Consider the following 26,021-nt stretch of genomic DNA (forward strand, 5'->3'; position numbering starts at 1 on the left):
ATATAGGATCGATATATTGTGAGTGATGAAGACCCCCACCCTTGAGGATATTGCCCTTAGGGAGGGTGGGGGGGGCGTCAGACAATTAACAAACATCTTTAATAAGTTAAATCATGCAGCACAGTTAGAGATTCGAGGGGGCTGCTTTGGGAACTTGGGAATGTGGGGTGGAGGAGGGGGCAGGGTGCAATTTTAAGTAGGGTGGCTGGGGTAGGCCTCAGTGAGAAGGTGACACCTGAGAAAGACCTGAAGTTCACTGGGACACCTGCCCCTTCCTGTCATTCTTTTTAAATTTTTTTTTCAAGTTTTTGTTTTGTTTTTAAGTAGGCTCCTCGCCCAACGTGGGGTTTGAACTCACAACCCCGTGATCAAGGGTCAATGCTCTAACCACTGAGTCAGCCAGGTGCCCCCTTCCTTCATCCTAAGGAGAAATTTGCCGAGATAACCCCTTTGATGGGCCTGGCATCCAGCAGGCCTTGGAAGGACTATTGTTCGTTTTAGTCCTGAAATTAAAAAGAGCTCACAAAGCTCTTATCTCAGGAAGATGCCTAAAAACATTTCAGTTTGCAAATCAAGAGTGGGAGGCCTTGGGCTCTGGTGACTGTCTTATCTGCTTCCAAGAAAGGAATTGAAACATCTCATTGGAGGGAAAGGTCCTGCCTGTGCATCCTGTTTGCCTGCCTTCCTTTGTAGCAATCGGCCCATTGTGTTTCCATCAGTTTAACTGTCTGGGGAGGCTCCTCAGCTCTCTTTGTCCTTGATAAAGGCCCACAGGGCCTCCTCCATTAGGCAATGATGAAGCCACTGGTGTGGTAAAATCTCTCCCTGCACAGGAGGTCACTAGTCAGCAGGTCCTTAAACCACAGGAGTTGGTCCCTATCAATACATTTATTCTGTGACTTGGCAACAGAAGGGTAGTACCAAAGGGATCAATTGCTTGCTTCGTCTGACTCCAAGCAGACCTTATCTGGTTCCTTCTAAAAATGGCTCTGGCCCCTTTAGAGTAACAGGTATCTAATGGGGTCTGCTCTGGTTTACATGTTATTTGACGTAGAGAAAGCAGCTCCTTCAAGGGGAGAAGAGACAAACCGGATTTTTACACAAAGCCAGAAATAAGTATCCCAAGACAGATCAATAAAGTCCCAATGCAGGGATGAGGAAAGGCTTTCCTCACACCGACGACACTGCGGAGAAGTGCAGAGAAGACACAGTTGGGGTTTTGACACAGGGAAATGGGGGATGGTGTCCTAGGCAGAAGGCACAGTTAAGAAAAACACATGGAACCTGCTAACAGTGGAGCATATTCAAGCTGTTCTAAGTAGTTCCTTTTGTCCAAAGCATAGTGACAAAGAAAAGAATAAATCACAGTAATAACTAACATTCATTGTGCACTTATATGTGCACGGCAGCATTCAAAACATTTTCTACTCTGTCTGATCCTGTAAGAAAGTATATTAATATCCCAACTCTCTGAGGAAGCAGAGGCAAAGATAGGTTGCTAAATTGCCCATTTGTGGCACCACCAATAATAATAATAATAATAACCACAATACTCAACTGCCAGTGATTGATTACCATGACCCCTGAGTGTTGGATGTACCTCCTCTTCTGATCTGACCCTCATTGTCCAGTGAGGAAACTGAGGCCTGAGTAGGAGTAAAATTTTTGTATATTACTGAAACTAAGTTGGTATTAATTCTAACCAGCTTGTTATAAATTAAGAAGTTAATTGTAATTCCCAGGGCAACCACTAAGAAAACAACTGGAACATATATAGTACAAGAGATAAGGGAATCAAATGGTACACTAGAAAACATCTATCTAACAACAAAAAAAGTAGGCAGTAATGGGGGAATTGAGGAACAAAAAGATATGACAGAGAGAAAACAAATAGCAAAACAGCAGAAGTAAGTCTTACTTACCAGCAATCACATTCAATGTAAGTGGATTAAATTCTCCAATTAAAGAGCAGGTTGACAGAATAATCAAATAACATGAACCAATATTATGCTCACTAGAGATACAAAGACGCAAATAGGCTGAAAGACAAAGGATAGAAAAAGGTATTCCATGCAAATAGTGGTCAAGAGAGCTGGAATGGTTATAGTGATATCAGAAAAATAAACTTTAAATAAGAAACTATTACAAGAGACGGGCAACTGGGTGGCTCAGTCAGTTGAGCGTCAGACTCTTGGTCTCAGCTCAGGTCATGATCTCAGGGTCCTGGGATCAAGCCCCAAGTCAGGCTCTGTGCTCAGCGTGACAGAATCAGCTCGAGGTTCTCTCTCCCTCTGCCCCTCCCCACTCTGTAAAATAAATAAATAAATCTTTAAAAAAAAAAAAGGAACTGTGGTGACGTTGAGTCGCCATGGCCAGCTACCCGTACGGGCAGGGCTGCCCAGGAGCTGGAGGACAAGCGCCCAGAGCCCCTCTGGGCAGCTACTACCCTGGACCCCCCGATGGTGGAGGGCAGTATGGCAGTGGAGTACCCCCCAGTGGTGGTTATGGAGGGGGTCCTGCCCCCGGAGGGCCTTATGGACTGCCAGCTGGTGGGGGACCCTATGGACACCCCAACCCTGGGGGACTCCCCTCTGGAACTTCAGGAAGACTATATGGTGGAGCGGCCCCAGGGAGCCCCTATGGTCAGCCGCCTCTGAATTCTTACAGTGCCCAGCATCCTGGGCCTTATGGACAGGGACCTCCTCCAGGTGGCGTTCCTCCCAATGTGGATCCTGAGGCTTACTCCTGGTTCCAGTCAGTGGATGCCGATCACAGTGGCTACATCTCCATCAAGGAGCTGAAGCAGGCTCTGGTCAACTCCAACTGGTCCTCTTTCAATGACGAGACATGCCTCATGATGATAAACATGTTTGACAAGACGCATCGACGTCTATGGTTTCTCAGCCCTGTGGAAGTTCATCCAGCAGTGGAAGAAACTCTTCCAGCAGTATGACAGGGACCACTCCAGCTCCATCAGCTACACGGAGCTGCAGAAAGCTCTGTCCCAGATGGGCTACAAGCTGAGCCCCCAGTTCACCCAGCTCCTGGTCTCCCGCTATTGCCCATGCTCCGCCAACCCCGCCATGCAGCTAGACGGCTTCATCCAGGTGTGCACCCAGCTGCAGGTGGTGACCGAGGCCTTCTGGGAGAAGGACACAGCCGTGCAGGGCAACATTTAACTCAGCTTCGAGGACTTCGTCACCATGACAGCTTCTCGGATGCTCTGAGCCAGCCCCTCTGGAGAGAACAGAGTGTACCAGGGACTTTCCTGGCTCTTGAGAGTGGGAGAGGCATGTGGGCCTCTCCTCTTTTCCTGCCCCTCCTAGAAAAAGATTCTCCCTTGCCTGATGCAGCGCTGTTTCCAAAGAGGGCCGGGAGTCTCCCCGTCACCAAATCGTGGGGACCTGGGCTGAAGCCACACAGGTAGTGGCCTGATCTAAGAGAGGCCTGGAAGCTGAATGTCCTTAGATCCCTGAGCATTTGAATGGCCCAGCCTTGCGCCAGGAGCAGGACATGTCAGTCACTGCAGTGGAGTGAGTAGGGCTCCAGCCTCTAGCTGTCCCTTCTGCACCCTGACACCAGCGGTGAGTGTTCATCAGCCTCTTGCCATTAGCACCTGAGCCCCCTCACCCATACCGTCCTGTCCAGTGAACCCAGTTTCCCCAAAGTGGAAGCTAACCAAGCATGAGAGAGGTTTGTCCGCGGGACCAAGTGGCTTGGGTTCCACCAGCCCCATGCCCCAAATCTGCACATGTTGACTTCTCACTGCCTGGGTGCCGTCCCTGCTCAGGGAGCTCAGACAGGCTGCTCTCTGGGCATCCTTGGTTAGGCTCCCCCTCTGCAGCTTGGAACCCTCCCTTGCCTGCCATTCTCTGCTTGGCTTTAATCCCCAGGGGACAGTTGCCACCTCCCACTGCCAATGCTCTTTTTTTATTTGCGTGTTTTTTTTTTTTTTCTTTCAGGGCCAAAAGTTCAGTGAAACTGTAAGCTTCAATCAAAGGACAAAACTCTGGAAAAAAAAAAAGGAACTGTTACAAGAGACAAAGAAGGACATTACGTAATGATCAAAGGGGAAATCCATTAAGAAGATATGACAATGATTAATCTATATGTGCCTAAAGCAGAGCCCTATAATACGTGAAATAACAACTACCAGAGTAAAGGACAAATAGTCCAACAATAATAGCTGGAGACTACAACACCCTCCTTTCAACAATCGGTAGAACTACTAGATAAAAAATCAATAAGGAGAGAGACAACTTGAACACCATAAAGCAATTAGACCTAACAGACTTATATACAACATTCCACTCAAAAACACCATGGTAACAGAATGAAGGGGGAGAAAAATCACATGAACATCCCAAATGAGGCAGAAAAAAACCATTTGGTAAAATCCAACACCCTTTCACGATCAAAATACCCCACAACCAGGACTGGAAAGGAACTACAGCAACATGATAAGGGGCATACAAGAAAAACCCTCTTTATATGCAGTAATGGAAGACTTAAAGCTTCCCCGTCTAAGATTGGGAACGAGACAAAAATGCCTACTTTTGCTAATCCTATTCAATACTATACTTGAATGTTTTACAATATAGGATTTATAATTATTCGGGTATGGTGAGTCTAACAGATCAGGAGATGACTGCCATTGAAAGGGTACTTTATAAGGGGTGCCTGGGTGGCTCAGTCGGTTAAGACTCCAACTCTCGGTTTTCGCTCAGGTCATGATGTCAGGGTCGTGAGATCAAGCCCCCTGTCAGGCTCCGCACTCAGCACAGAGTGTGTTTAAGACTTTCTCTGCCTCTGCTTTCCCCTCCCCACCTCCCCCCAACCCTGCTCTCTCTCTCTCAAATAAATAAATAAATCTTTTTTTTTTTTTAAATCCCATTGTCCTTTTTAGCAGACATGGAAAACCCAAAGCTAAAATTTATATGGTATTTTAAGGGACCCTGAAAAGCCAAAAGGATCTGGGGAAAGAACAAAGTTGGAAGACTCACACTTCATGATTTAAAACTTACTACGAAGCTACAATACCCGAACAGTCTGCCGCTGGCCTAAAGTGTAGACAATATAAGTGAATGGAATAGAGCGGAGATTTTGGAAATAAGCCCATACATCCATTGTTAATGGATTTTGACAAGAGTGCCAAGACTGTTCATTGGGGAAAAGAATGATCCCTTCAACAGATGGTCATGGAACAACTGGAGAGCCACATGCAAAAGACGGAAGTCAGACCTTGAGCTCACATTGTTTAGAAAAGTTAGCTCAGAATGGATCAACAACCTAAATATGAGAGTTGAAACTATAAAATACTTTGAAGAAAACCTAGAGGCAAGTCTTCACGATCTTGGATTTGGCAATGGTTTCTTAAACGTGGCACCAACAGCACAAGCAGCAGCAACCACAACAATAGATTGATGATAATGATAATGAATAATTTCCAGTTTATCAAAATTGAAAACATTCGTGCACCAAAGCACACTGTCAGGAGAGTAAAAAGACAGCCCACAGGATAGGAGGAAATGTTTGCACATCATACATTTGATAAGTCTCTGGTATCCAGAATATGCAAAAAAACAAAACCCTTAAAAATGTTTACAACTCAAGAACAAGAAAAACGAATAACTCCATTTTAAAATGGGCCGAGGTTCAAAAAGACATTTCTTCAAAGAAGATACTCACATGGGGCGCTTGGGTGGCTCAGTCGGTTAAGGTCTGCCTTCGGCTCAGGTCACCGTACTGGGGTCCTGGGATCGAGCCCCCCATCGGGCTCCTTGCTCAGTGGGGTGTATGCATCTCCGTCTCCCTCTGTCCCTCCCTCCAGCTTGTACTCTCTCTCTCAAATAAATAAATAAATAAAACCTTAAAAAAAAAAAAAGGAATATCTCAAATGGCCAACAAGCAGATGACAAAAGGCTCAACATCATTAGTTACTGGGAAAATGCACATAAAACCATGATGAGATGCCACTTCACAGACACTAAGACGACTATAGAAAAAACAAAAAAGAAATAACAATTTTTGGTGAGGATGTGGAGAAACTGGAAGGCTTACACGATAGGAATGTAATAGTGTATTCTCTGTGGAAAATAGTCTGGCAGGTCCTCAAAAAGGTAAACAGACCAAAAAAAAAAAAAAAAAAAAACCAAACCTGCCATATGATCCAGCCCTTCCATGTCTAGGCATATACCTCAGAATGGAAAAGAAGTGTTTAAATATTAACTTGTACACAAAGGCTCCCAGCCTCTTTATTCATAACAGTCCAAAAATAGAAACGACCTAAGTGTCCATCAACAGTTGACTGGATAAATAATGTCTAGTCTAGTCAAACAATGGACTAGTTGTCAGCCACAAAAGGCAGCGAGGTATTGATACGCACGACATGGCGGATGAATCTTGAAAACATGCTAAGTGAAAGAACCCACGCATAAAAAGCCACATATTAGATGCATCTATTTATATGAAATATCCAGAACAAGCGAATCCATAGAGACTGAAAGTAGGTTAGTGGTTGGCAAGGCCAGGGGGTGGGGAAGCAGGGAGTGGGGAATGGCTGCTTAATGGGGATGGGGCTTCCCCTTGGGTTGATGTAAATTCTCTGAAATAGTGGTGGTGGTTGCGCAACGTGGTCAAGGTGTTAAAAGCCACTGACCTGCATCCTTTAAAATGGTGATTTTTATGTCATGTGAATTTTACCTCAATCAGTTAAGAGATGAATAGAAATGAGACCCAACTTAGATGAATGGGATATGAGGAGAGTTTTGCTAAGTGTTTCTGGGCAAGTTCTGGATCTCTGGGAGAGATTCTGGAAGCTGTTTTCTTCTCTGACCATTGTGGTACTTGAATGGGATCCTTGAAACAACTTGGGTCATCTCATCAACCCTTTAAAAAATGGTGTCCATCTATGGGGAGGGTATGAGGGCATCAGTGGCATGCAGTTTGGCACTGTGCCCTGAATAAATGCTCCCCACCGAGTAGGCAGTTGGAGATTGCAGTTTTCAGCCTGTGCTCTTCCTGGGATATGGTTGAGTCTTCTCAAGGAAGGAGATTTTTTTTTTTTAAAGTTGCCCGGAGGGGTCCTCCCACTAATTTGCTTAAGGCCACCGTATATACACCAGCAGCAGCTAGAGCAATCCATAAAACACAAAGAAAGAGGGCCAGGGACCCAGGCACAAGTCAGGTTTTAAACCTGCTAAGAATCTGTACGTCTAGCTATGTTTAACATTAATTTTTCCTACCAATAGGGAGAACTGATTTGCATAAAAAGTCTAATCAATCTCCCTAAACCAAAATCTTTTGACTCACGTATCTAAAATGTCCAGTGGTAGGGCGCCTGGCTGGCTCAGTCGGAGGACCATGAGACTCCTGATCTTAAAGTTGTGAGTTTGAACCCCACCTTGGCTGTAGAGATGACTAAAATAAAATAAGGGGCACCTGGGTGACTAGTCGGTTAAGCGTCTGACTTCAGCTCCGGTCATGATCTCAGGGTCCTGGGATGAAGCCCTGCTTCCCTGCTTCAGGCTTCTCACTCAGTGGGGAGTCTGCTTGTCCCTCTGCCCCTTCCCCTGCTCGTACACTCTCTCTCAAATAAATAAATTAAATTTTAAAAACAATAAAAATAAAACAAAATAAAATAAAATGTCCAGTGGTAAATTTGGCTTCAATCATGGTCCAGGAGCTCAAGAGCCTCTATTACTTGGTTCTGCTTTTCTCTGTTGGTGACATTGTCAGGCTGGTTCTCAACTCACGGTCAGAGATGACACCCAGCACTTCCAGCTATATTATTCCTACTAAGCCCCAAAGAAAGTCTACATCCCTTGTCCAAAACTCCAGCTGATGTCTTGGGTTTGAATCTCATTGGCCCTGCCGAAGGCACATGTCCATTCCTGGGCCAATCGCTGAGGTGGGTGTGAGTAGAATCTAGTAGATCCAGGCTAGGCCTGGGTTTTATGCCCACTCCTACAGCCCCACTAAAAGGATTGGGGAGCAGGGAGTTAACAGTTCCCCAATGGAACTTTAGGGTGCTGTCCTTAGAAGAATGGACAATGGAAGCTGAGTGGAGACAACAGGTGTTTAGGGGATTTTTGTTTGTTTGTTTTTAGAGAGGGAGGGGGAAGGGTAGAGGGAGAGGGAGAGAGAGAACCTTAAGCAGTCTCCCTGCCCAGCACGGAGCCCCATCTCACAACCCCGAGATCGTGACCAGAACCGAAATCAAGAGTCGGTTGCTTAACCGACTGAGCCACCCAGTGCCACAAGAAGCAACAAATGCTTAAAGCACATGACAGACGAAGCTCTATGCAATCTGCCCTTTCATATTCCCTTTGTGCCTCTCTGTCTCTCTGACCCTATCACTTGAGCCTGCTTTCAGTTTCTCAGATGTGCTCATTGTTTCACCTCAGGGCCCTTCCACATGCTGTTCCATATTCCTGGAATGCTCTTCCACCACTGTGCCTGGCCGACACCTACTTATCCTTTAGCTCTCAGCTCAAACATCACTTCCCTGGGGGAGCTGTGGCCATTTTATCTATACAACTGTAATTCCCATAGCCCATGCTGTTCTTATAAGGTGACTTTGACACTCTGCCCATGAGATGTGTGGTCCATGTTTCCTTGCCTTGAATCCAGGTGAGCTTGAGACTCCCATCAGAGTGCCACTGCGTGACTTTGGAAGGAGTGGCATTATGTGACTTTCATAAAAGGTGAAAAGCTTCTGCCTGGCTCTCTTGCGAGGCTCACTCTTGGAACCCAGCCACCATGCCGTACGGAAGCCCAAGTAGCCATGGCAGGGCCCCCATGGAGGGGAACTGGGATTCCTGGTCCATATCCCTGGGTGACAGGCCAGCTGATAACCAGCACTGACTTGCCAGCCAGCCCTGTGATGAACCATCTTAAAAGTGGATCCTCCAGAATCTTGACAACATCAAATGACAGAAGCCAGACATAAAAGGCCACATATTGTATGCTTCTATTTATATGAAATGCCCAGAATGTTAATATCTATAGGAACAGAAAGTAGAGTAGTGGTTGCCAGGGGCTGGGGAGAGGGAAGCATGGAGAGTGACTTTTAATGGGTACAGGATTTCCTTTTAAGGGAATGAAAATGTCCTGGAATTAGATCGTGAAGAGGATGACATAACCTTGTGGATCTACTCAAAACCACTGAGTTGTACCATTTAAGATGGTGAATTTGATGGTATGAAAATTATATCTTTAAGAAAGTAGACCCACCAGTCCTAGTCAAGCTGCCCTGGCTGATGCCATGGGGAACACAGACTTCGCTGTCCGGGCCCATTTCTGCCCAAACGGCAGCTTTGTGGACAAAAATAAATGTTGCTGTTTTAAGCCACTAGGTTTGAGGATAGTTTTGTTACAGAAGAATAGATGCTGATGCTGATATGGAAGCTTCCCCCAGCCTCCTCCTCAGTGTAGGGCAGGGTCCCTGTTGTCTCTGTATTTATTATAGCTCCTATCTCAGTGTGTAATGAAATATTTGACTAATCCTGTCCTCCTCATTGACCAGTAAGCTCTGTGCAGTGTCTTTAGCAAGAACCAGTCCCCAAAGGTGTATGTACCCGCAGTGTTCGAGAACCACGTGGCTGATGTCGAAGTAGACGGAAAGCAGGTGGAGTCGGCTTTGTGGGACACAGATGGGCAGGAAGATTAGGATCACCGGAGGGCCCCTCTCCTACTTGGACACTCACGTTCTACTGATGTATTTCTCCACTGACAGCCTTGATAGTTTAGAAAAAAATCCTAGAATAATGGACTCTGGAAGTCAAGCATTTCTGTCCCGACACATGCATCACCCTGCTTGGGAACAAGAAGAGTCTTCAGAATGATGAGCCCACAAGGCAGGAGCTAGCCAAGATGAAGCAGGGGCTGGTACAGACCTTTTCTGCCTTCCTTCGGCTTCATGCTTGAGGCACACATAACTTGTCAGCATTCACACCCACTTCTGAGTGACAGTGAAGCTGAGCAGATAACCAGGACCCTGCAGTGGTGTCATAGGTAGGAAAGTCAGAGCAGCAAGGGGCCAAGGATGTGTTTGTAATGAACGTCATCAAGAGCCAGGGCAGCAGCGGTGACCCACCCAGACATCACCTTGCCTGGCTGGGTTCAAGCCTGGCTCTGCCACCCATCCCCTATGTGACCTTGAGCCAAGTGCTTGACCCTTCTCTCCTTTGGGTTTAGCGTGTATATTCTCATAACGATTGGAGGTCGAAGAGGAAAGAGAAGTCTTACCTGCGACAAAAATTTGGAAAACTGGAGGAGATTTTGGGGGAGGGCATCAATATTATCCTACATTCTTTTCCAGCATGAAAAAGTCCTTATTGTATGGATCTGTGAGTTCATTGAAGCAACCACGCATTATAGATTTGCCCAGTTCAAGTGGAATATCAAATAATCTGTCCACTTGCTGGGCAAATGAAATGGAAAACCTTGGAGGTGGCATCAGACTGTGAAGGCGCCGAGTCTCCGCCCAGCTGTCTGAACTTGGGCAGGTCACTTTGCCCCACTGAGCCTTCCATTCCCCTTCTCACCCTTAAACCAGGATAACAATAGCAACTACCTCCTGGGAATAAGCTAAATGGTGCATGCAAAATGCTTCACACAGTACCTAGGATAGGGATGTGTGAAAAACACCAGCCACTCCTATTTTTTGGAATGTGCTCAGTGCAACGATATTACAAATAAAGACAGAAGCTATTTCTCCCTTAACAAATGCAGAAAGAATTTGAATTCCCTGGGATTCCGACCCATCCCTTTGAATCAATGGTTTGGATTTGGTTGCCATACTCTTAGGGGCCATGAATGGCCAATGTGGAGGCATGTCATATTTTCAAAAGTTGCCTTGACTTATCTGACGAGGAGATACTGTTTCTATAATGTAGTTGTCTCCAATTTGTAAAATTCCATCTACAGATCTTTTTTATTCCTAATCTTTACAACCTCTTGCTGCAGGTCCTAAGAAAAGGAATGCCTACTAGGAGGGAGGTGACTAAGTCTTGGTAAGACACTTGACTCATTTGAACTGAACTTTGTCCAGCTGGGTTCCTCTAATAAAACATATTTCAGCAAGAGTTACCTCAAGAATTCCTTAATCCCTAATCCTTTTTGTAAACAAGGCATTGAATAAATGTATAGCTCATCCCTCTGAAAAAGACCTTTAGAAAGTGGCATTCTCATTTTACCCGGCAAATCCATTTTACTTCCTCCAAAGGGCTGACATTACTATCCACTGCCTTCCCCAACTCCCCCTCCCCCGCACACAGAAAATTCCACATTAAGACCTCCCACGCGTCAATGTTCCAATGTGAGAACCATGTCTATGCCACAGTTCAGAAGCTGGAACCTGTAATTTCCGTGGGTTGCATTTTCTCAGTCACTGGAGAGCAGGACGGCGGTATATAATCCCAGCTCTACCACACTGTCTACTTGCTTGGGGCCAGTTACTTCTCTGAATGTCCGTTTCATCTGTGAGATGAGCTGCCTGGCAGCCCTTCATTCATTTGGTCATTCTACAGATATGTGTGTCAGAGATGATCACGATAAGCAAGGTCTCTGTCCTGCAAGGCAATCCGTGTGGGCACCAGGTGTGAAATAGAATTGCAGCCCAGTGCATGTGGGCAGCATTGTCATGGCGGTGGTGGAGGGTGGGGGAGTTCTGGAACCGTCTGAGGCTGACTTTGCTCAACGTTCCTGCCGCCCTCCAGGTGCAGTGCAGGGAACGCCCTCTGCTCTGGAATTGCTGAGTGATGAGTCACCCTCGAGAACCTGGGGAAGTGGAGCAGGCAGGGGACCAGAGGCCACCAGACATATTACTGGTCTCCGGGATTGAGTCATGGGTTCCTTGGGAAGCTGACTGTGGGCATTTGTTCGAGAGGGCCACTGGGGTCAACATCTAGAGAGGGGTCTTGGGGGAGGGGAGGAGGAAGCTGGAAAAAAAGGCCTCGACCTACCCCCTCAGGAAGCTCTGAAGTCGAGGAGATCCCAAAGAATTGTCCCAATCTGGGGTAAGGAGTCTGGACCTTTAGACCCTAACATGGTTCGGGCACCGGAAGTGGTCTGCCCCCAAGGAGGGGGCATGACCCTGGGTTTCGGGGTGGGAGGGCCAGGGGCATGGGTGTGGTGCATCTCTACTTGGAAGCCTTCTCTTGTCTCCATACCCATCCCTTTTCTCAGCCCCTCCCACCTCCCAAAATAGGTCTGAGAAAAGGAGCCTAATCTGGCCAGGGAAGTTTTAGGAAGAGCCAGGGTATAAACTGAGACCTGACAAAGGAGAAGGAGTCAACTAGGGAGGAAGAGGAGGAAATTTCTGGGCTGAGGGATGGACATGTGCCAAGGCCCAGCAGCAAGAGAGGGAGGGAGAGGAGGGAGGAGGAGGGAGAGGTGTTTCTCACTTCAGGGTAACCAAAAATAGCTACGTAGGGGTCACTGGACTTGGGGTCCAGTTCTGACTTTGCCAAGTGCTCGGAAGTCATGTAAACTCTCCAAACACCAGTTTCTCTGTATAATAAACAAGGATGATTGATACAACTTGCCTCTCAGTTGTTTTTAGGATGACAAGAAATAACACACACATCGTAAGGGCTTCCTAAGTGTCAGGTGTCACGTTTCTTATTACTGGCTATTGCTCAGAGAATCATAATGGTTGATCTGTTTTTTTATTTATTTATTGCTTTTTTTTTTTTTTAAGTAGGCTTCACCCCCAGCACAGAGCCCAACATGGGGCTCGAACTTAGGACCCTTAGATCAAGACCTAGAGCTGAGATCAGGAGTTGGATGCTCAACCGACTGAGCCACCCAGGCGCCCCCCAGTAATGGTTTATCTGTTAAATCGTGTACCCTTTTCCTGGAAAAATTACAGTACAAGGAGTCAGGAGTCAGCAAACTTTTTCTTGAAGAGCCAGATTCAATATTTTTAAGCTTGTGGACATGTGGTCTCTGTTGGAACTACTCAGCTCTTACAGCATGAAAACAAGCGCAGTCTGTGCATACAAAACAGGCAGGGCTGCGTTCTAGTAAGACTTCCATTTCCAGAAACAGGCAGCGGTCCCATACGCCAGCACCTGAACCTGTATTATTAAAACATCGAAACAAGTTTCTGTGGTTGAAGGAGACATTTCGGGTGTCTTTCCCTGCCTTGCTCAGAATGCTCTGTGTACATACCAGTTCCATGGATCTGCATCGGCTTACAATATCGCCTAACAATGAAATAAAAAGTGAGACACAACGATAAAATTCTCATCTTGTCATCATAAGACCTCATGATTCAGATTCCATGAAGCTCATAAGCAACCATTTACTCCACTTGAAATGATCAGTTGCCATGATCTTATGTCAGAAAACTGACTGCAGTAATGAAGCATCATGCAGGGACTCTGCATGGACTTTCTATATATAAATAGGAAGGTCATTGCCCTAGCTTGGTTTAACCCCAAAAAGCAGAATCTGAGTTGAGGGCTGGTTTGCAAATAGTTTATTTTGGGAAGAATTCTGGGAAACTGGAGTGGGGATACTGAAGGGGGTGAAGCCAATGCAGTAGTGGGCTATGGGGATGTTTACTGCCTGGGCTATCCCAGTAGAGATCCCCTAAGGAACTATGTAGAATATGTCTCAGAAATGTCCACCCAAGGGGCGCCTGGGTGGCTCAGTCGGTTAAGTGTCCCACTCTTGATTTCAGCTCAGGTCATGATCTCAGGGTCGTGAGATCGAGCCCTGTGTCGGCTCCACACTCAGCACAGAGTCTGCTTGAGATTCTCCCTCTCTCTCTGCCCCTCCCCCTGCCTGTGCTATGAATGAATGAATGAATGAATGAATGAATAAGGAATGTCCACCCAAGACATGGATTATCCACTTGCTCCCCTCGGTCAAAGGAGGTATTAAATCTCTTACATTTTCCAGAATTGAGCATGTTAAGGTACTTAATGCAGTCAAGAGGAGGCGTGAACAGGTTACCCCTGCACATACCTGGTTATGCACAGTAATGCATACACATAATTAAATCAAAATTTAAATCAAAATTAGTCTATGGATTAAGACAGAAGTCTCTCTCTGACCATCACCCTCTAGTCATCCAGTCCTCCTTCTCAGGGACAATTTTTGCTTTACTTTTTTGTGTATCTTTCCAGAGGCATCCCATGTGTAGGCAAACAAATACTTAGTATTTTTCCTTTCTCTGAACCATTGGTGACATACCGCATACTGTCTACTGGACTATGCTTTTAAAAATTTCTATCTATGCATATTGCTGATAATTACATATGTATATGTTTAGAACTCACTCTTCTTTCAAATGATCATGTTTCATTTATGACTGTACCTTAATTTACTTTACCAGTTTCTCTACTGACAATGTTGGTATTTCCGGGAACTTTGAAAAAGTCAGGTTGATTGAGGTATCCATGCAATAAAGTTCATTCTTCCAACTGGGCAGCTCTATGCATTTTGATCCATGCATACAATTGTGTAGTCACAACCAAGATGTAGAACAGTTCCATGACTCCAAAAATCGTCCTAGTGCATCCTTATGGACAGTCCCCTTCATTATCCCAGCCCCTGGCAACCACTGATGAGCTTTCCATACCTTTTCCAAAGGACTTTGCCTTTTCCAAAATGTTACATAAGTGGAATCCTACAGGATGTAGCTTTTTGAGTCTTGTTTCTTTCACCAAGCACAATGCATTTGAGATTCATCCACATTGTTGCATGTATCAGTGGCCAGCTCCTTTTTATTATTGAGCCTTTATTATCCCATGGTACAGACATACACCACAGCTAATTTATATCCATTCACCAGCTGGAAAACATTAGGTCATTTCCAGGTGGGGCAATTATGAATAAATCCGCTACTATTTCATACTGGCTTTGTGTAGAGAGAAGTTTTTATTTCTCCCGGGGAAAAAACCTAGGAGTGGGATTACTGAGTTGTACGGTGAGTATATGCTTGGCTTCATCAGCACTAGCCAAACCGATTTCTTTGTTTTCCTACCAGCAATGAATGCATACTCACCAGCCTCTGATATTGTCATTGTCACTTGTTTTTCTTTCGGCCATTCTGACAGGCACATATAGATTTTGTCTACTATAAACAGCGCTACAGTGAATATTCTTATGTATATATCCTTGGTGATCAGATGTGGGTGTATCCATAAGATACATTCTTAGAACTAGAATTGGTGGGTCATAGGTAGGGTTGTGAAAGGTTGATTAGATATTGCCAAATAGCCTTCCAAGAAGGTGGGGCCAATATACACACATACCAGCTGGGAATGGCAATGCCCGTTTCCCCACATCCTCACCAACACTGTGTATTAGATGATTGCTGTGTGAGTTGTTGATGAGGACTTGAAGTAAAGCATTAGAGCCATGCCTATCACACACAGAGTGCTAAAGGATGTTATTGTATGATTACCACCATTAATCAATCAATCACATTATTATTTGCCTCTCTCTCTTAGTTCCTCATCAATATATCCAGGAGTGCTTTTCTCTGAGGAGCTCAAACATTTTACCTATGGAATTTGGTTAATCCTTATAAATCTCTTCAGATGTTGGTCAGGAATTCAGGCTCTGTGGGTTTTAAAGAATAGGGAAGTGTGACAGAATAGGGCCTTTCTAAGTTTACAGAACAGATCTGTGCTCCACAAGGTCAGAATTAATCTACTTTGGAATGGGAATGGACTCCTCTAGGTTACAATGGCTTTCAAACTTTTTTTTCACTGCTACCCACTTTGAGAAATACACCAAGAATCAGGACACACGTTCATACTCAAAACAAAAGTTCCCCCCAAAACCCCAATACTTGTTTTCTATTTGTTCCATCCCATTTCATTGAAAATACATTCATTGGGAGCCACTGATAAATAGATTTCAAAACCTACTATGGGTTAAGACTAGCAGTTTAAAGGGCACTGTTCTAGCATCTAGGTCACAGGTGTTGGTCTTCTGGCAATGGGAGGAATCACCGAACTGGATTCCTAAATGGAAGCACAGAATCTCACACTCAGCTTTGGTTAGATTATTCCCATGTTCTTTCTTCTTCATTTCCTTGGGATGGTAGAGTTTATTCTAAAGTTCCTCAATTATTCACAAATAGCTTTTGGACTCCTTAGGTGCACTACCCATTATTAAGTGCCATTAGACTACCCATTATTAAGAGGCCTGCCTGGATTCAAATCTCACTTCCACCATCTGCTGATGATCTTGGTTAAGCCTCATCAGTCATAAAAGACTCAGTTTCCTCCTCTGTAACATGGGAGACATAATAGAGAAATCAATGAGCCAACGTGTGTAAAGCATTTAGGACAGTGTCAAGGTGTGATCCCCAGAACAGCAGCACCAGCATCCCCGGAGAACTTGTTAGAAATGTAGTTCTCGGATCTCACCCTGGATTGACTAAATCGGAAATCCCAGCGGTGGGGCTCCGCGATCTGTTTAACAAGTCTTCTGAGGCACGCTCAAGTTTGAGAACCACAGGCTTAATACATGGTAACCATTGACAATTAGTCCCTGAGGCTGCAGAGATGAGCAGTGGGCAGATCATGGAAGGATTAATAAGCACTAACTTGACGGCAGCACCCACAGGTGAGGGCTCTAATCTGTCTCAGTCCCGGTTCCTCCTCCCTCCTCCCGCAGCACCTAGAGGGCTCGCTGATTGGTGAGGTCCCTCCGGACTGTCACCACCCACCCAACCCGGGAGAGCGAAAACTGAAAGGGGCGGGACCGAGCGCCGCGAGAGAGGCACGCCTATTGGCTATAGACCACGCCGCATAGCGGGGCGGACCTGCGCGTGCGCACGGCGAGGCGCGCCCCTGACGGCGGTTGAAAAATGGCGACTGTCGCCGAGCTGAAGGCTGGTGAGTGCGAGTGGGAAGTTTCCCGGGAGAGACGCGTCTGGCCTTCCGCCTGTGAAAGGGATGCAACGAAAGGAGGGCGCGCGGAACACAGAACCAGCCTTTTCGGGGGTCGTTCTGAGGCGTCAGGGCTCGCAGAGCGTCCGGCTGGTGTGGCGGCCGCTTCGCCGGGGCCCTGGGTGAGGGAAGGGGTCGCACAGGGGCAGTTTTGGAATCAGCTGTGAGCTGGAAGAGGAGCTACAGGACCCGCAGGGTCCTGAGAGGTCTCTAGTCCTGCACGTTGGGCCTCTGGCGCATTTGTCGGACCCCGCTCGAGCCGAGGCTTTGGGCCGCAGCTTTCATTTGGGACTGATGATTACAATACCCACATCCATTATTGGGGTTAGGTGCAACCCCTAAACCATTTGCTTACTTGTTTTACGGAATCCTTATAACAACCAGTGGAGTAGGTCCCGATCTCCATTGGAAAAACCTGGAGGTAGAAAAGTTTCCTGACTTGGCCATTCTCCTGTGTTTTTCACTCAGTTCCACAAAGGTGCGAGTCATGAAACGGGTAACGCTTGTGCCCGGTGGTTTTGACGCAGATATCCAGGCAAATAATAGTATTTATAGTTGCAAGTGAGCCTTAAATGTCAGACACTGCCCAGTCCCTGTGTCACCTAATAGTCTATGTGACAATCTTATGCCCCATTTCATAGATTGGGAAATTGCGATGCAGAGAGGTGAAATAGCTCGCCCAAAGTAACTTAGCTAGAAGGAGGCAGTGCGTGAGAACCTGGATATGCTGCCCCTGAACTCCAGGTCTTAAACACTGGGTGATACTGCTGCCTGATTAATAAAACCAGTTCCAGTTTTCAGGGACCTTGCACTCTAAATCAGTAATTCTTAAAGATCTGGCAGAGAAGGGTTGAATCCCTTTGAGAATAGGATTCAGTAAGCATTGATACAAATGTGTATTTGGGGCACTGGGCTGATGATGAACAGTCAAAAAAGGCATGCCTTTATGCACAAGAACAGACTTTCAGGTGAATCTGAGCACCCTCCCTGCATGAAATACAGAACACATGTAATACTGCATCAGCTTCAGAGGATTTAAAGATACTTTGGGATATTAGGCCAGGTTAAGAACTTCTTTCTGAAGAAGTTGTTACGGTACAGATTTTTTACGGTACAGATTTTTAAGCATAGTTAAAGGAAGGGCAAAATGGTATGGAACCTGAAAAGAAAATATAACTGGGGATTAGGAATGTCCTATGCAGATGTATCCCTTTGTTTTTTCTGCATTCCCCAGTTCTGAATATGCTTTGTGTTCAGAGAAAATGTATTTCCCGCTCAACCGCTCAATTATCTTACATTGTATGGGCTTTCATTTCCCCTCCCCCCCCCACCACACACACCTTGGGGTAATTGGGGAGGGGCGGAGGGAGAAAGAGAATCTTGAGTAGGCTCCATGCCCACTCTGGAGCCTAGTGCTGAGCCAAAATCAGGAGTCAGTCCTTAACCCACAGAGCCATCCAGGTGCCCCTGGGCTTTTACCTTATTAAAACATTTTCACATTTTTCCACCTCACTTGGTTCTGCCTTTGAGAGGTAGAACTCATTATGCTGGAGAGGGCAGCTGAGGCATGAGCTGGTGATGAGAAAGGATAGGCTTCCTAACTCCAGCGTCATTAATACTCACTTCTCTGCTGAGTTTGAGGCTGTGCTGTGTGCTAATTCAGAGTATTTGAGACAGGATCCTGGCCAGGGAAAAAAATCTCTTCCATCTAATTTCCAAAGGTGGAATTAGAGAACCGGGGTTTGGTTATGATCCCAAGAATATGATAAGACTGGACCTTCCTTTCATGGGCCTATTACAAAGTCTGATTGGGTGATAACTGTACTTGCATACCTGCCAAAAAGGTTGAGGGGATGATTTAAAAACAAGGGGCGAGAAAGGTTAAAGTTCAGTCTACATTGTGTCTCTGTAATCATATCACCCAGGTTTTTGTTGTTGTATCTTAAAGCTTAAAGGGATTTTATGTTTATGCCTACATGGATGAGCTCCTTGGGCTCCATTTATTAATTTTTCTTTATTTTGGTGTAGTTATTTGGTGCCTTTGGCAGGGCACAGTACAGTATTAAACTATGTTTATTACACCAACAGTATTCAGCACTGTATTATAATGCTCCCAGGTAGCATTTATTGAGCTCTTACTATGTTCTAGGCACTGTGCGTGAGATGTGTTGATTGTCTGGGTTTGTTATTTAGCCATTAGGGACAATGTGAAAAAAGAGGTTCCAGACCACTGCAAGGAATGATGCCAGTTCAGCTCTATGCCCCTCAGTGTCCATACTGGTATTTATGGTTAAATCTCATTATCACAACCGATATTGTAATAGGACCTTTGCTCATCAAGAAGAAGTTAGATTACATTCAGCATATATATCCCTGATTCTTTAAGATGGCAATGATATAGCTACGTGTTAGATTCCTGTCTAGGCTTACAATTTCAAAATCCTGTTTTTTTTAGGAAGTTAACTCATAAGTGTCTTTAAAAAACAAACAAAACCCAAAGAAACACCTTTTTGTTCAGGATGGGCCACTCCCCAGCGGTTATCTGGGTATCAGAGGTTTTTATCAAAAAAGACAACAAATTCCTTCCTTTTATGGGATGTACTTGTTATCTTTAACCATCTTTCTAGACCAGAGGTTTTTAGTGACACAGACCTATCTGCAGTGATAAATGCTCTTGAAAATATAGGAGACGGGAAATTTCAGGCCCCAGTAAGCCAAGGATAATTCTGCATTCCCTTTTCCTCCCTCCCTGAAGATGCATACCAAACTATAGCTTCCCACGGTGATGATGCTGGAAAGAGAAACTTGAATTTGCTTAAATATATTAAAACAGCAAATCATTGCAACTTGAGAACTTTATTTTTTATTACAAACATGATGCTTACCGGATAACTTCCATTCAGCACATTGTTTAGATAAAAACAATGGCTACTAGGCCATTTACCTTTTAAACATTTTTCTTCAAAGTATGCCTAAGAATGACCAAATTTTTTTTTTTAATATATATTTTTAAAGATTTTATTTATTTGAGAGAGAGAATGAGAGACAGAGAGAGCACACGAGAGGGGGGAGGGTCAGAGGGAGAAGCAGACTCCCGCCGAGCAGGGAGCCCGATGTGGGACTCGATCCTGGGACTCCAGGAACACGACCTGAGCCGAAGGCAGTCGCTTAACCAACTGAGCCACCCAGGCGCCCCTAGAATGACCAAATTTAATCTGTAATTGAAGCATTAATGTTTTATGTTTAACAGTTTTAAAGGACACGTTGGAGAAAAGGGGAGTATTAGGGCATTTAAAAGCAAGGATCCGAGCTGAAGTTTTCAATGCCCTAGATGATGAAAGCGAATCCCGACCATCATTGTCTCATGAAAACCTTCTAATTAATGAACTAATTCGGGAGTATCTGGAGTTCAACAAATATAAGTACACAGCATCTGTCCTCATATCAGGTAAGAGGTTATTATTACTTGCCTGAGACAAAATCTGCTTTTTCCCTTCCCTCACTTCTCAGAAAATATTTAGGCTGAAAATCTAATTCCATTACCACACGGTGTCATCCAGGTGCCTGGGACGTAAAAAGCTCCTGGGCTCTTTCCATAGCTTGAATACATTCTCATGGGGCTTATTGTATTGTAGGGGAAAATAAATACCTAAACACTTAAACTAGGTGCATACTTTGAAAAATCATCTGTATTTCCTGATACTAAATAAAAAGTTGTTTACATTTTATCTTGTTTGCTGCCAGCTTTTTTCTGTGTAGATGCTTTAAAAATACAGTTTCAGAGGCTCAGTCAGGTAAGCATACGACTCTTGATCTCAGCTCAGGTCTTGATCTCAGGGCCTTGGGTTTGAGCCCTGAGTTGGGCTCTGCGCTTGGCCTGGAACCTACTTAAAAAGGATTGGAAAGGTAAACTCCAAACTCACTGTAATGATAGGAGGGAGAGAAGTGGTGTTGGGGGGAGGAGGTGGGCTGTTAAAGAGATATCTATCTCTTATATTTTATTTCTGAAGAAAGTAAGTAAATAACTGAAAAGAATGCACATTAATCAGGATAGACTTTCCTCTGGGCTTGGGGGAGAAATGGGATTGGAAGGATTGCTTTGTTTAAGGTTTAATCTGTGCTTTAAGACTATTTCATGCCTCATCAAAAAAAAGAAACCATGAAGTAGATTTTGGAAGAGAGAATGAATTCTTGGTGATGTTGGAACTTTTCCATTTAATAGATTTTTTTAAAATTAACATTCTATATCTTTAATGTTAAGCACATATCTTAACTGAATAAAGACTGGTGAGTTTCAGTGGTTTAAGGATCTTCAGAATCAGCCTCCACTTTCCTCAGTTTGTTATAGATGGCTGTATAATACTATTAACACTCAGAAAAGAAAATTATGAAAATATAATGAATTAAGTCTTGGACCTGGGCTTCCCTAGAATGAAATGTAGTCATAATAGTCAAATTTCATGTTAAGTGTCTTGGCTTTTTTAAAAAACTGAGGTATAATTAACAATGCAGTATTCCTTTTTTAGTGTACAGTTCTATGGATTTTACCAAATGTATACAGTTGCGTAACTACCACCTCAGTTACAATCACTGTAGAGAATATTTTTATCACCTCAAAACATTCTCTGTGCCCTGTTTTAGTCAACTTCTTCACCTACCCCAACCCCTAACAACCACTGATCTGTTTTTTTCGGTACCTGTCGTTTGCCTTTTCCGGAATGTCATATAAATGAGCTTATTCAGGATGTAGCCTTTTGAGTCTGTTTCCTTTCACTTAGCATAATGCATTTCAGATTCAGCTGTGTTGGTTTTCCCCCCACTGAATATCAGCATTCCTTTGTATTGCTGTGCCAATTTATTATCAGTTGATGGCCAGTTGTGTATATATTTTGGCAATTATCAATCAAGCTGCTGTAAACATTCACCACAAGTTTTTGTGTGAATGTAAGCTTTCATTTCTCTTGGGTAAAGAGCTAAGAGTGGGATTGCAGGTTATGTGTGGTAAGTACATGCTTACCTTTATAAGAAATGGCTCAACTGTTTTCCAAAGTGGTTGTACCATTTTGCTCTCCTACTAGCAAAGCAAAGGATGAGAGTATCCAGTTGCCCTGTATCCTTGCCAGCACTTGATATTTGGGTTAATTTTACTTTTAGAGTTATTGCCACCAAATGGATATTGTTACTGTCCTGTATTTAATTCGTAGGCTTCTTCAGAAAAAGACTACTGAAGTCCAGTATGCAGAAACATATGTTCCCAACCAAAAATTGGGGGATTTAAAAAATGAATTTATGTTAAACTCTGTTAAGTTATACATATAACAAAATGATATTTTGAAAATCATAAAATCACATACAATTGGATCTGCCTTGGTATGTGTCATCATCACTCTTCCAAAATCTGGAAAGTCTGTATAACTGGTAAGTGGTTCTTACCAAAATCATATGTGCTTTTTAGATGAATAAAGACTCATGATTTTTCCTCTAGAATCTGGTCAGCCTGTAGTTCCATTGGACAGACAGTTTCTCATCCGTGAACTAAATGCATTTGAAGAATCAAAGGATGATACAATGTAAGAAGTTTTTTTAAGTAAAGTTTTTAAAAATAAAAATTTAAAAGGAAGTTTTTGGATATTGTTGTATTGGAGCTGTAATCACATAGTGGTTTTATTTCATTTTAATTGAGCAGGTGTTTATTTGGTTCGAGTATGCCTCTGACACTGCACCGAATCCAAGGTGCGTAGCAATGAACGGGACAAGGCCTCTGCTCCCTGGAGCTAAAATTCCTGTGGCTTCAGCGGCCCGAGCATCTGTCTCACTAAGGGTCACTCTTCTTGGCTTCTTGATGCATCCCTTTTTTTTTCTTCTGAGGCTTTACTCTGTCAGTTGTTTTCTTGCTCATGATGAACTCTTCCTCCTGATTGTTTCCTTCACTTCAACTTAGGAATATACTCAAATCTCCCAAAAAAAACCAGTCAGCTTGTTTTTACCACTGAACTTAGTGAAAACCAACCATCTGCTTTCATTTTGTCACTCTCCCCTCTTTTGCCTTCTTTGCATATTAAATTCTTCCTTCACCATTTATACTGAAACTATGCTCTTGAAAAGAAGGGTGACCACTTTCTAGTAGTTTCTTAGTTCTATTCCTACCTCAAAGTTGCTTAAACTTTTTCCAGAGGATCCCTGAATGGCAAAAAAAAAAAAAAAAAAAATTGTACCTAGGACACTCAAAGCAGCCTGCCCCCCCCCCCCCCGGGGCAAGAAATTTCTTTGAAGTCTTGAGCGTTTTCCCTTTCTAAAAATTTCTTGAATTTTTTTCTTTCTGCTTCATGGTATAATTGTTTTACCATAAAAATGTTATAAATGACATAGCAATTAAATTGGACTCTCCCACAAATCTTTGTACAATTAATGTTCCCGGATCATATGCCACTTTTATCCTGTACTTTGTCCCAAGTCCCCGGCACCAAGAGTGGGTGTATATCTGTATTTCCAATTTGAGAAGCTCAGTTTTACTTGAGTTTCTGTAGCATTTTGTAATAGTGACTATTCTCCCTTAAAACATTTTTTTTGTCATTTGTCTTTTATGAACCTTTACTGTCTAGGTTTTTCTATCTGTAATAGTGTTCTCAGTTTCTTCATTGGCTCCTTTAAGGTTCCTTTAAATCGTGAGCACTCTCCAAGTTTTGTCCTTAACAAAACTTTTCTTCCTGTCCCCTTACCCACTTTTCTAAGTATGCCTGAGTCTTTAATGATGCCTCCATGCTGGTGACTCTGCTTTAAATCTGACAGATCCTCTGAATTACGGACCCACATTTCTGCTGGCATCTCAAACTCGGTGTGTCCAAAAATGAAATGTGTTATTTTCACCTCCTTAAACCCCCCTTATAGGTTCCTCATATAGCCATTCGGGTCTTAAACTCAGAGTCCATGTACAGTTATGGCTCCTTCCCCTCTCTCTACAGTCATTCTGTGGACTCTGTGACTTCTGCCTCTGTTCTGTCCATCTGTCTGCTTTTCTGTCTCTAGTCACTTTCTTTCCTGACTTACCTTCATACTGCCAACAGCGGGCTTTCTAAAAGACGGTTACTGCTTTGTTTGAAACATTTCCATTGTAGGGCTGCCTGGCGGGTTAGTCGGTTAAGCCTCGGACTCTTAATGTCAGCTCAGGTCTTGAGTTCAAGGCCCGTGTTGGGCTCCACGTCCGTAAAAACAACAAAACAAAACATCTCCATTGCGAAGTTTTCAGATTTTAAAAAGTAATATGGATGGTATATTTGAAATTTGCTGAGAGAGTAGAACTTAAATGTTTTCTCACCCATGAAAGGAACACACACAAAGTAAATCGGTGAGGTGATGGGTATGTTACTTAACTCAATGACGGGAATTCCTTCGCAGTGTGTGTGTGTGTATATCAAATCATCATGTTCACTTTAAATACCTTACAATTTTATTTCTCAGTTATACCTCAGTAAAGCTGGGGGAAAGAAGTGAAGCAAATACTAGATACATATGCCAGCATGAGCATAACGTGGCTGTCCGTAAATACATTGTTATTTTTCAGGAAAACTTAAGAATTTTCACACAAAGTAGGATAAAGTCTAGAATAGCCTTTGTTAGGTCAAGCCGTGCCACCAAATCAGTTTGTGCCAAATTAATGAAGAACACTTTCAGAGTTTTTGTGTTTCACCATTGCAAATAAGGTTATGGTAAGGCTGAACTTAAAAAAAAAAATTCTTTTTTAAACTTTTATTTTAAAAAAATCTTAATATCCATGAATTTGTGGATTAAATATGCAAGCTTTCAATTTTCTAATAACATTTTAAAATATCTGAATCTTAAAAATTTTAAATCTTAAAACTTCATTGATGTTAATTTAAGAACAAAATTGTTCAAACTTAAAAATCTTCTTGAACCAATTAGCTCTTTGGGAAACATGGGTTTAAAATTAAACAAAAGATGGATCTTACATTCCTAGATCTAAGAGTTACAATATAAGATACGCTTTCCTAAGAGCTGAGGCATCTTAAATAGAAAAACTTAACTTTCCTGCTCTTGCCATGGTCTGAAGAAGTTGGCATGCAAGCAGTTAATTACTGCTGCATAACTGAGCGCCCCAGGTTTTGGTGGCTTGAAACAACAATCATTTATTCTCTGTGGTTGGTCTGGAATCTATGGGCGGTTCTGGTGCTCAGCTGAGAGCTGGAGATTCCCGTTACAGTGTAGCCAGGGAGGCCCTCATCTGAAGGGCTGCCTGGGGCTGCAGGATCCCCTTCTGTGTGGCTCGCCAACATGGCTGCTTGCACCAGGCCCCCATTCCTTCCATGGCTACCTTTCCCTGGGACAGCTCTGGTGTCCTCATGACGTGGCAGCTGACTTCCCCCAGAGAGAAGGCACGGAGGTAGCCACGGTACACAGTGCTTTATGACCTAGTCTTGGAAGTTGCACAGTGCTGTCACTTAATACCTTACTTGGTTCCTAGAAATGACTTGAGCCCACACTCCAGGGGAGGGCAGTTAGGCTCCACCTTTTGAAGGGAAAGGAATATCATACTTTAAACTATCATATCAGCTAATAAATAGATAGCTCGAAAAAATCAGATAAATTGTATTTTCAATGATGAGATTAGAAACGAAGAAAACATTTCTGTTGTACCTCTCTTCATTGTCAGCAGGTAGCTTCCCTTTGTGCCGGGGTACTAATAGAAATCACCAGGCAGATTATTGTCATGAAAGAATATGGGACTTGGAGTTCAAGTAGAAAGTTTGTTTACTTACAGAGGAATCTCCAGCAAATTCCCTGAGCTGTGGTGGGATGATGATTAGGACATTCACAAGGAGAGGATAAAATGGAGAGAGGTTTAGGGTGCCTGGGTGGCTCAGTTGTTAAACATCTGCCTGTGCTCAGGTCATGATCCCAGGGTCCTGGGATCAAGCCCCGCATCGGGCTCCCTGCTCTGCGGGGAGCCTGCTTCTCCCTCTCCCTCTCCCCAGCTTGTGTTCCCTCTCTCGCTGTATCTCTCTCTGTCAAATAAATAAGTAAATCTTTTTTTTTTTTTTCTTCTAAGGTTTTATTTATTTGACAGAGAGAAAGACAGCCAGAGAA

At 43.8% G+C, this 26,021-nt stretch overlaps 2 protein-coding genes across 3 annotated transcripts in view; both read left to right on the plus strand.

The window, feature by feature from the left end:
• Positions 1–2,358: 2,358 nt before the first annotated feature.
• Positions 2,359–3,242, plus strand: LOC102751178 (peflin-like). Its single transcript, XM_081819126.1, is given in 2 exon segments — positions 2,359–2,877; positions 2,879–3,242. Coding segments are annotated over 2 exon segments (858 nt in total). The 5' UTR covers positions 2,359–2,368; the 3' UTR covers positions 3,228–3,242.
• A 13,538-nt stretch (positions 3,243–16,780) lies between these two features.
• Positions 16,781–26,021, plus strand: part of CEP20 (centrosomal protein 20) — a 14,086-nt gene continuing 4,845 nt past the window's right edge. The window contains exons 1-3 of one of the 2 annotated variants that reach the window (XM_031019041.2): positions 16,781–16,865; positions 20,170–20,367; positions 22,405–22,873. In XM_031019041.2, the coding sequence (XP_030874901.1) occupies positions 16,838–16,865; positions 20,170–20,367; positions 22,405–22,493 (315 nt within the window). In that variant the 5' untranslated portion in view covers positions 16,781–16,837 and the 3' untranslated portion in view covers positions 22,494–22,873. Of the gene's footprint in view, positions 16,866–20,169; positions 20,368–22,404; positions 22,874–26,021 lie in introns of those variants that run through there. The other variant, XM_081819959.1, reaches the window with a different exon arrangement.

The sequence above is a fragment of the Leptonychotes weddellii genome, chromosome 5 (assembly GCF_054177405.1).
Source record: "Leptonychotes weddellii isolate Sample4059 chromosome 5, ASM5417740v2, whole genome shotgun sequence".
Lineage (NCBI taxonomy): Eukaryota > Metazoa > Chordata > Mammalia > Carnivora > Phocidae > Leptonychotes > Leptonychotes weddellii.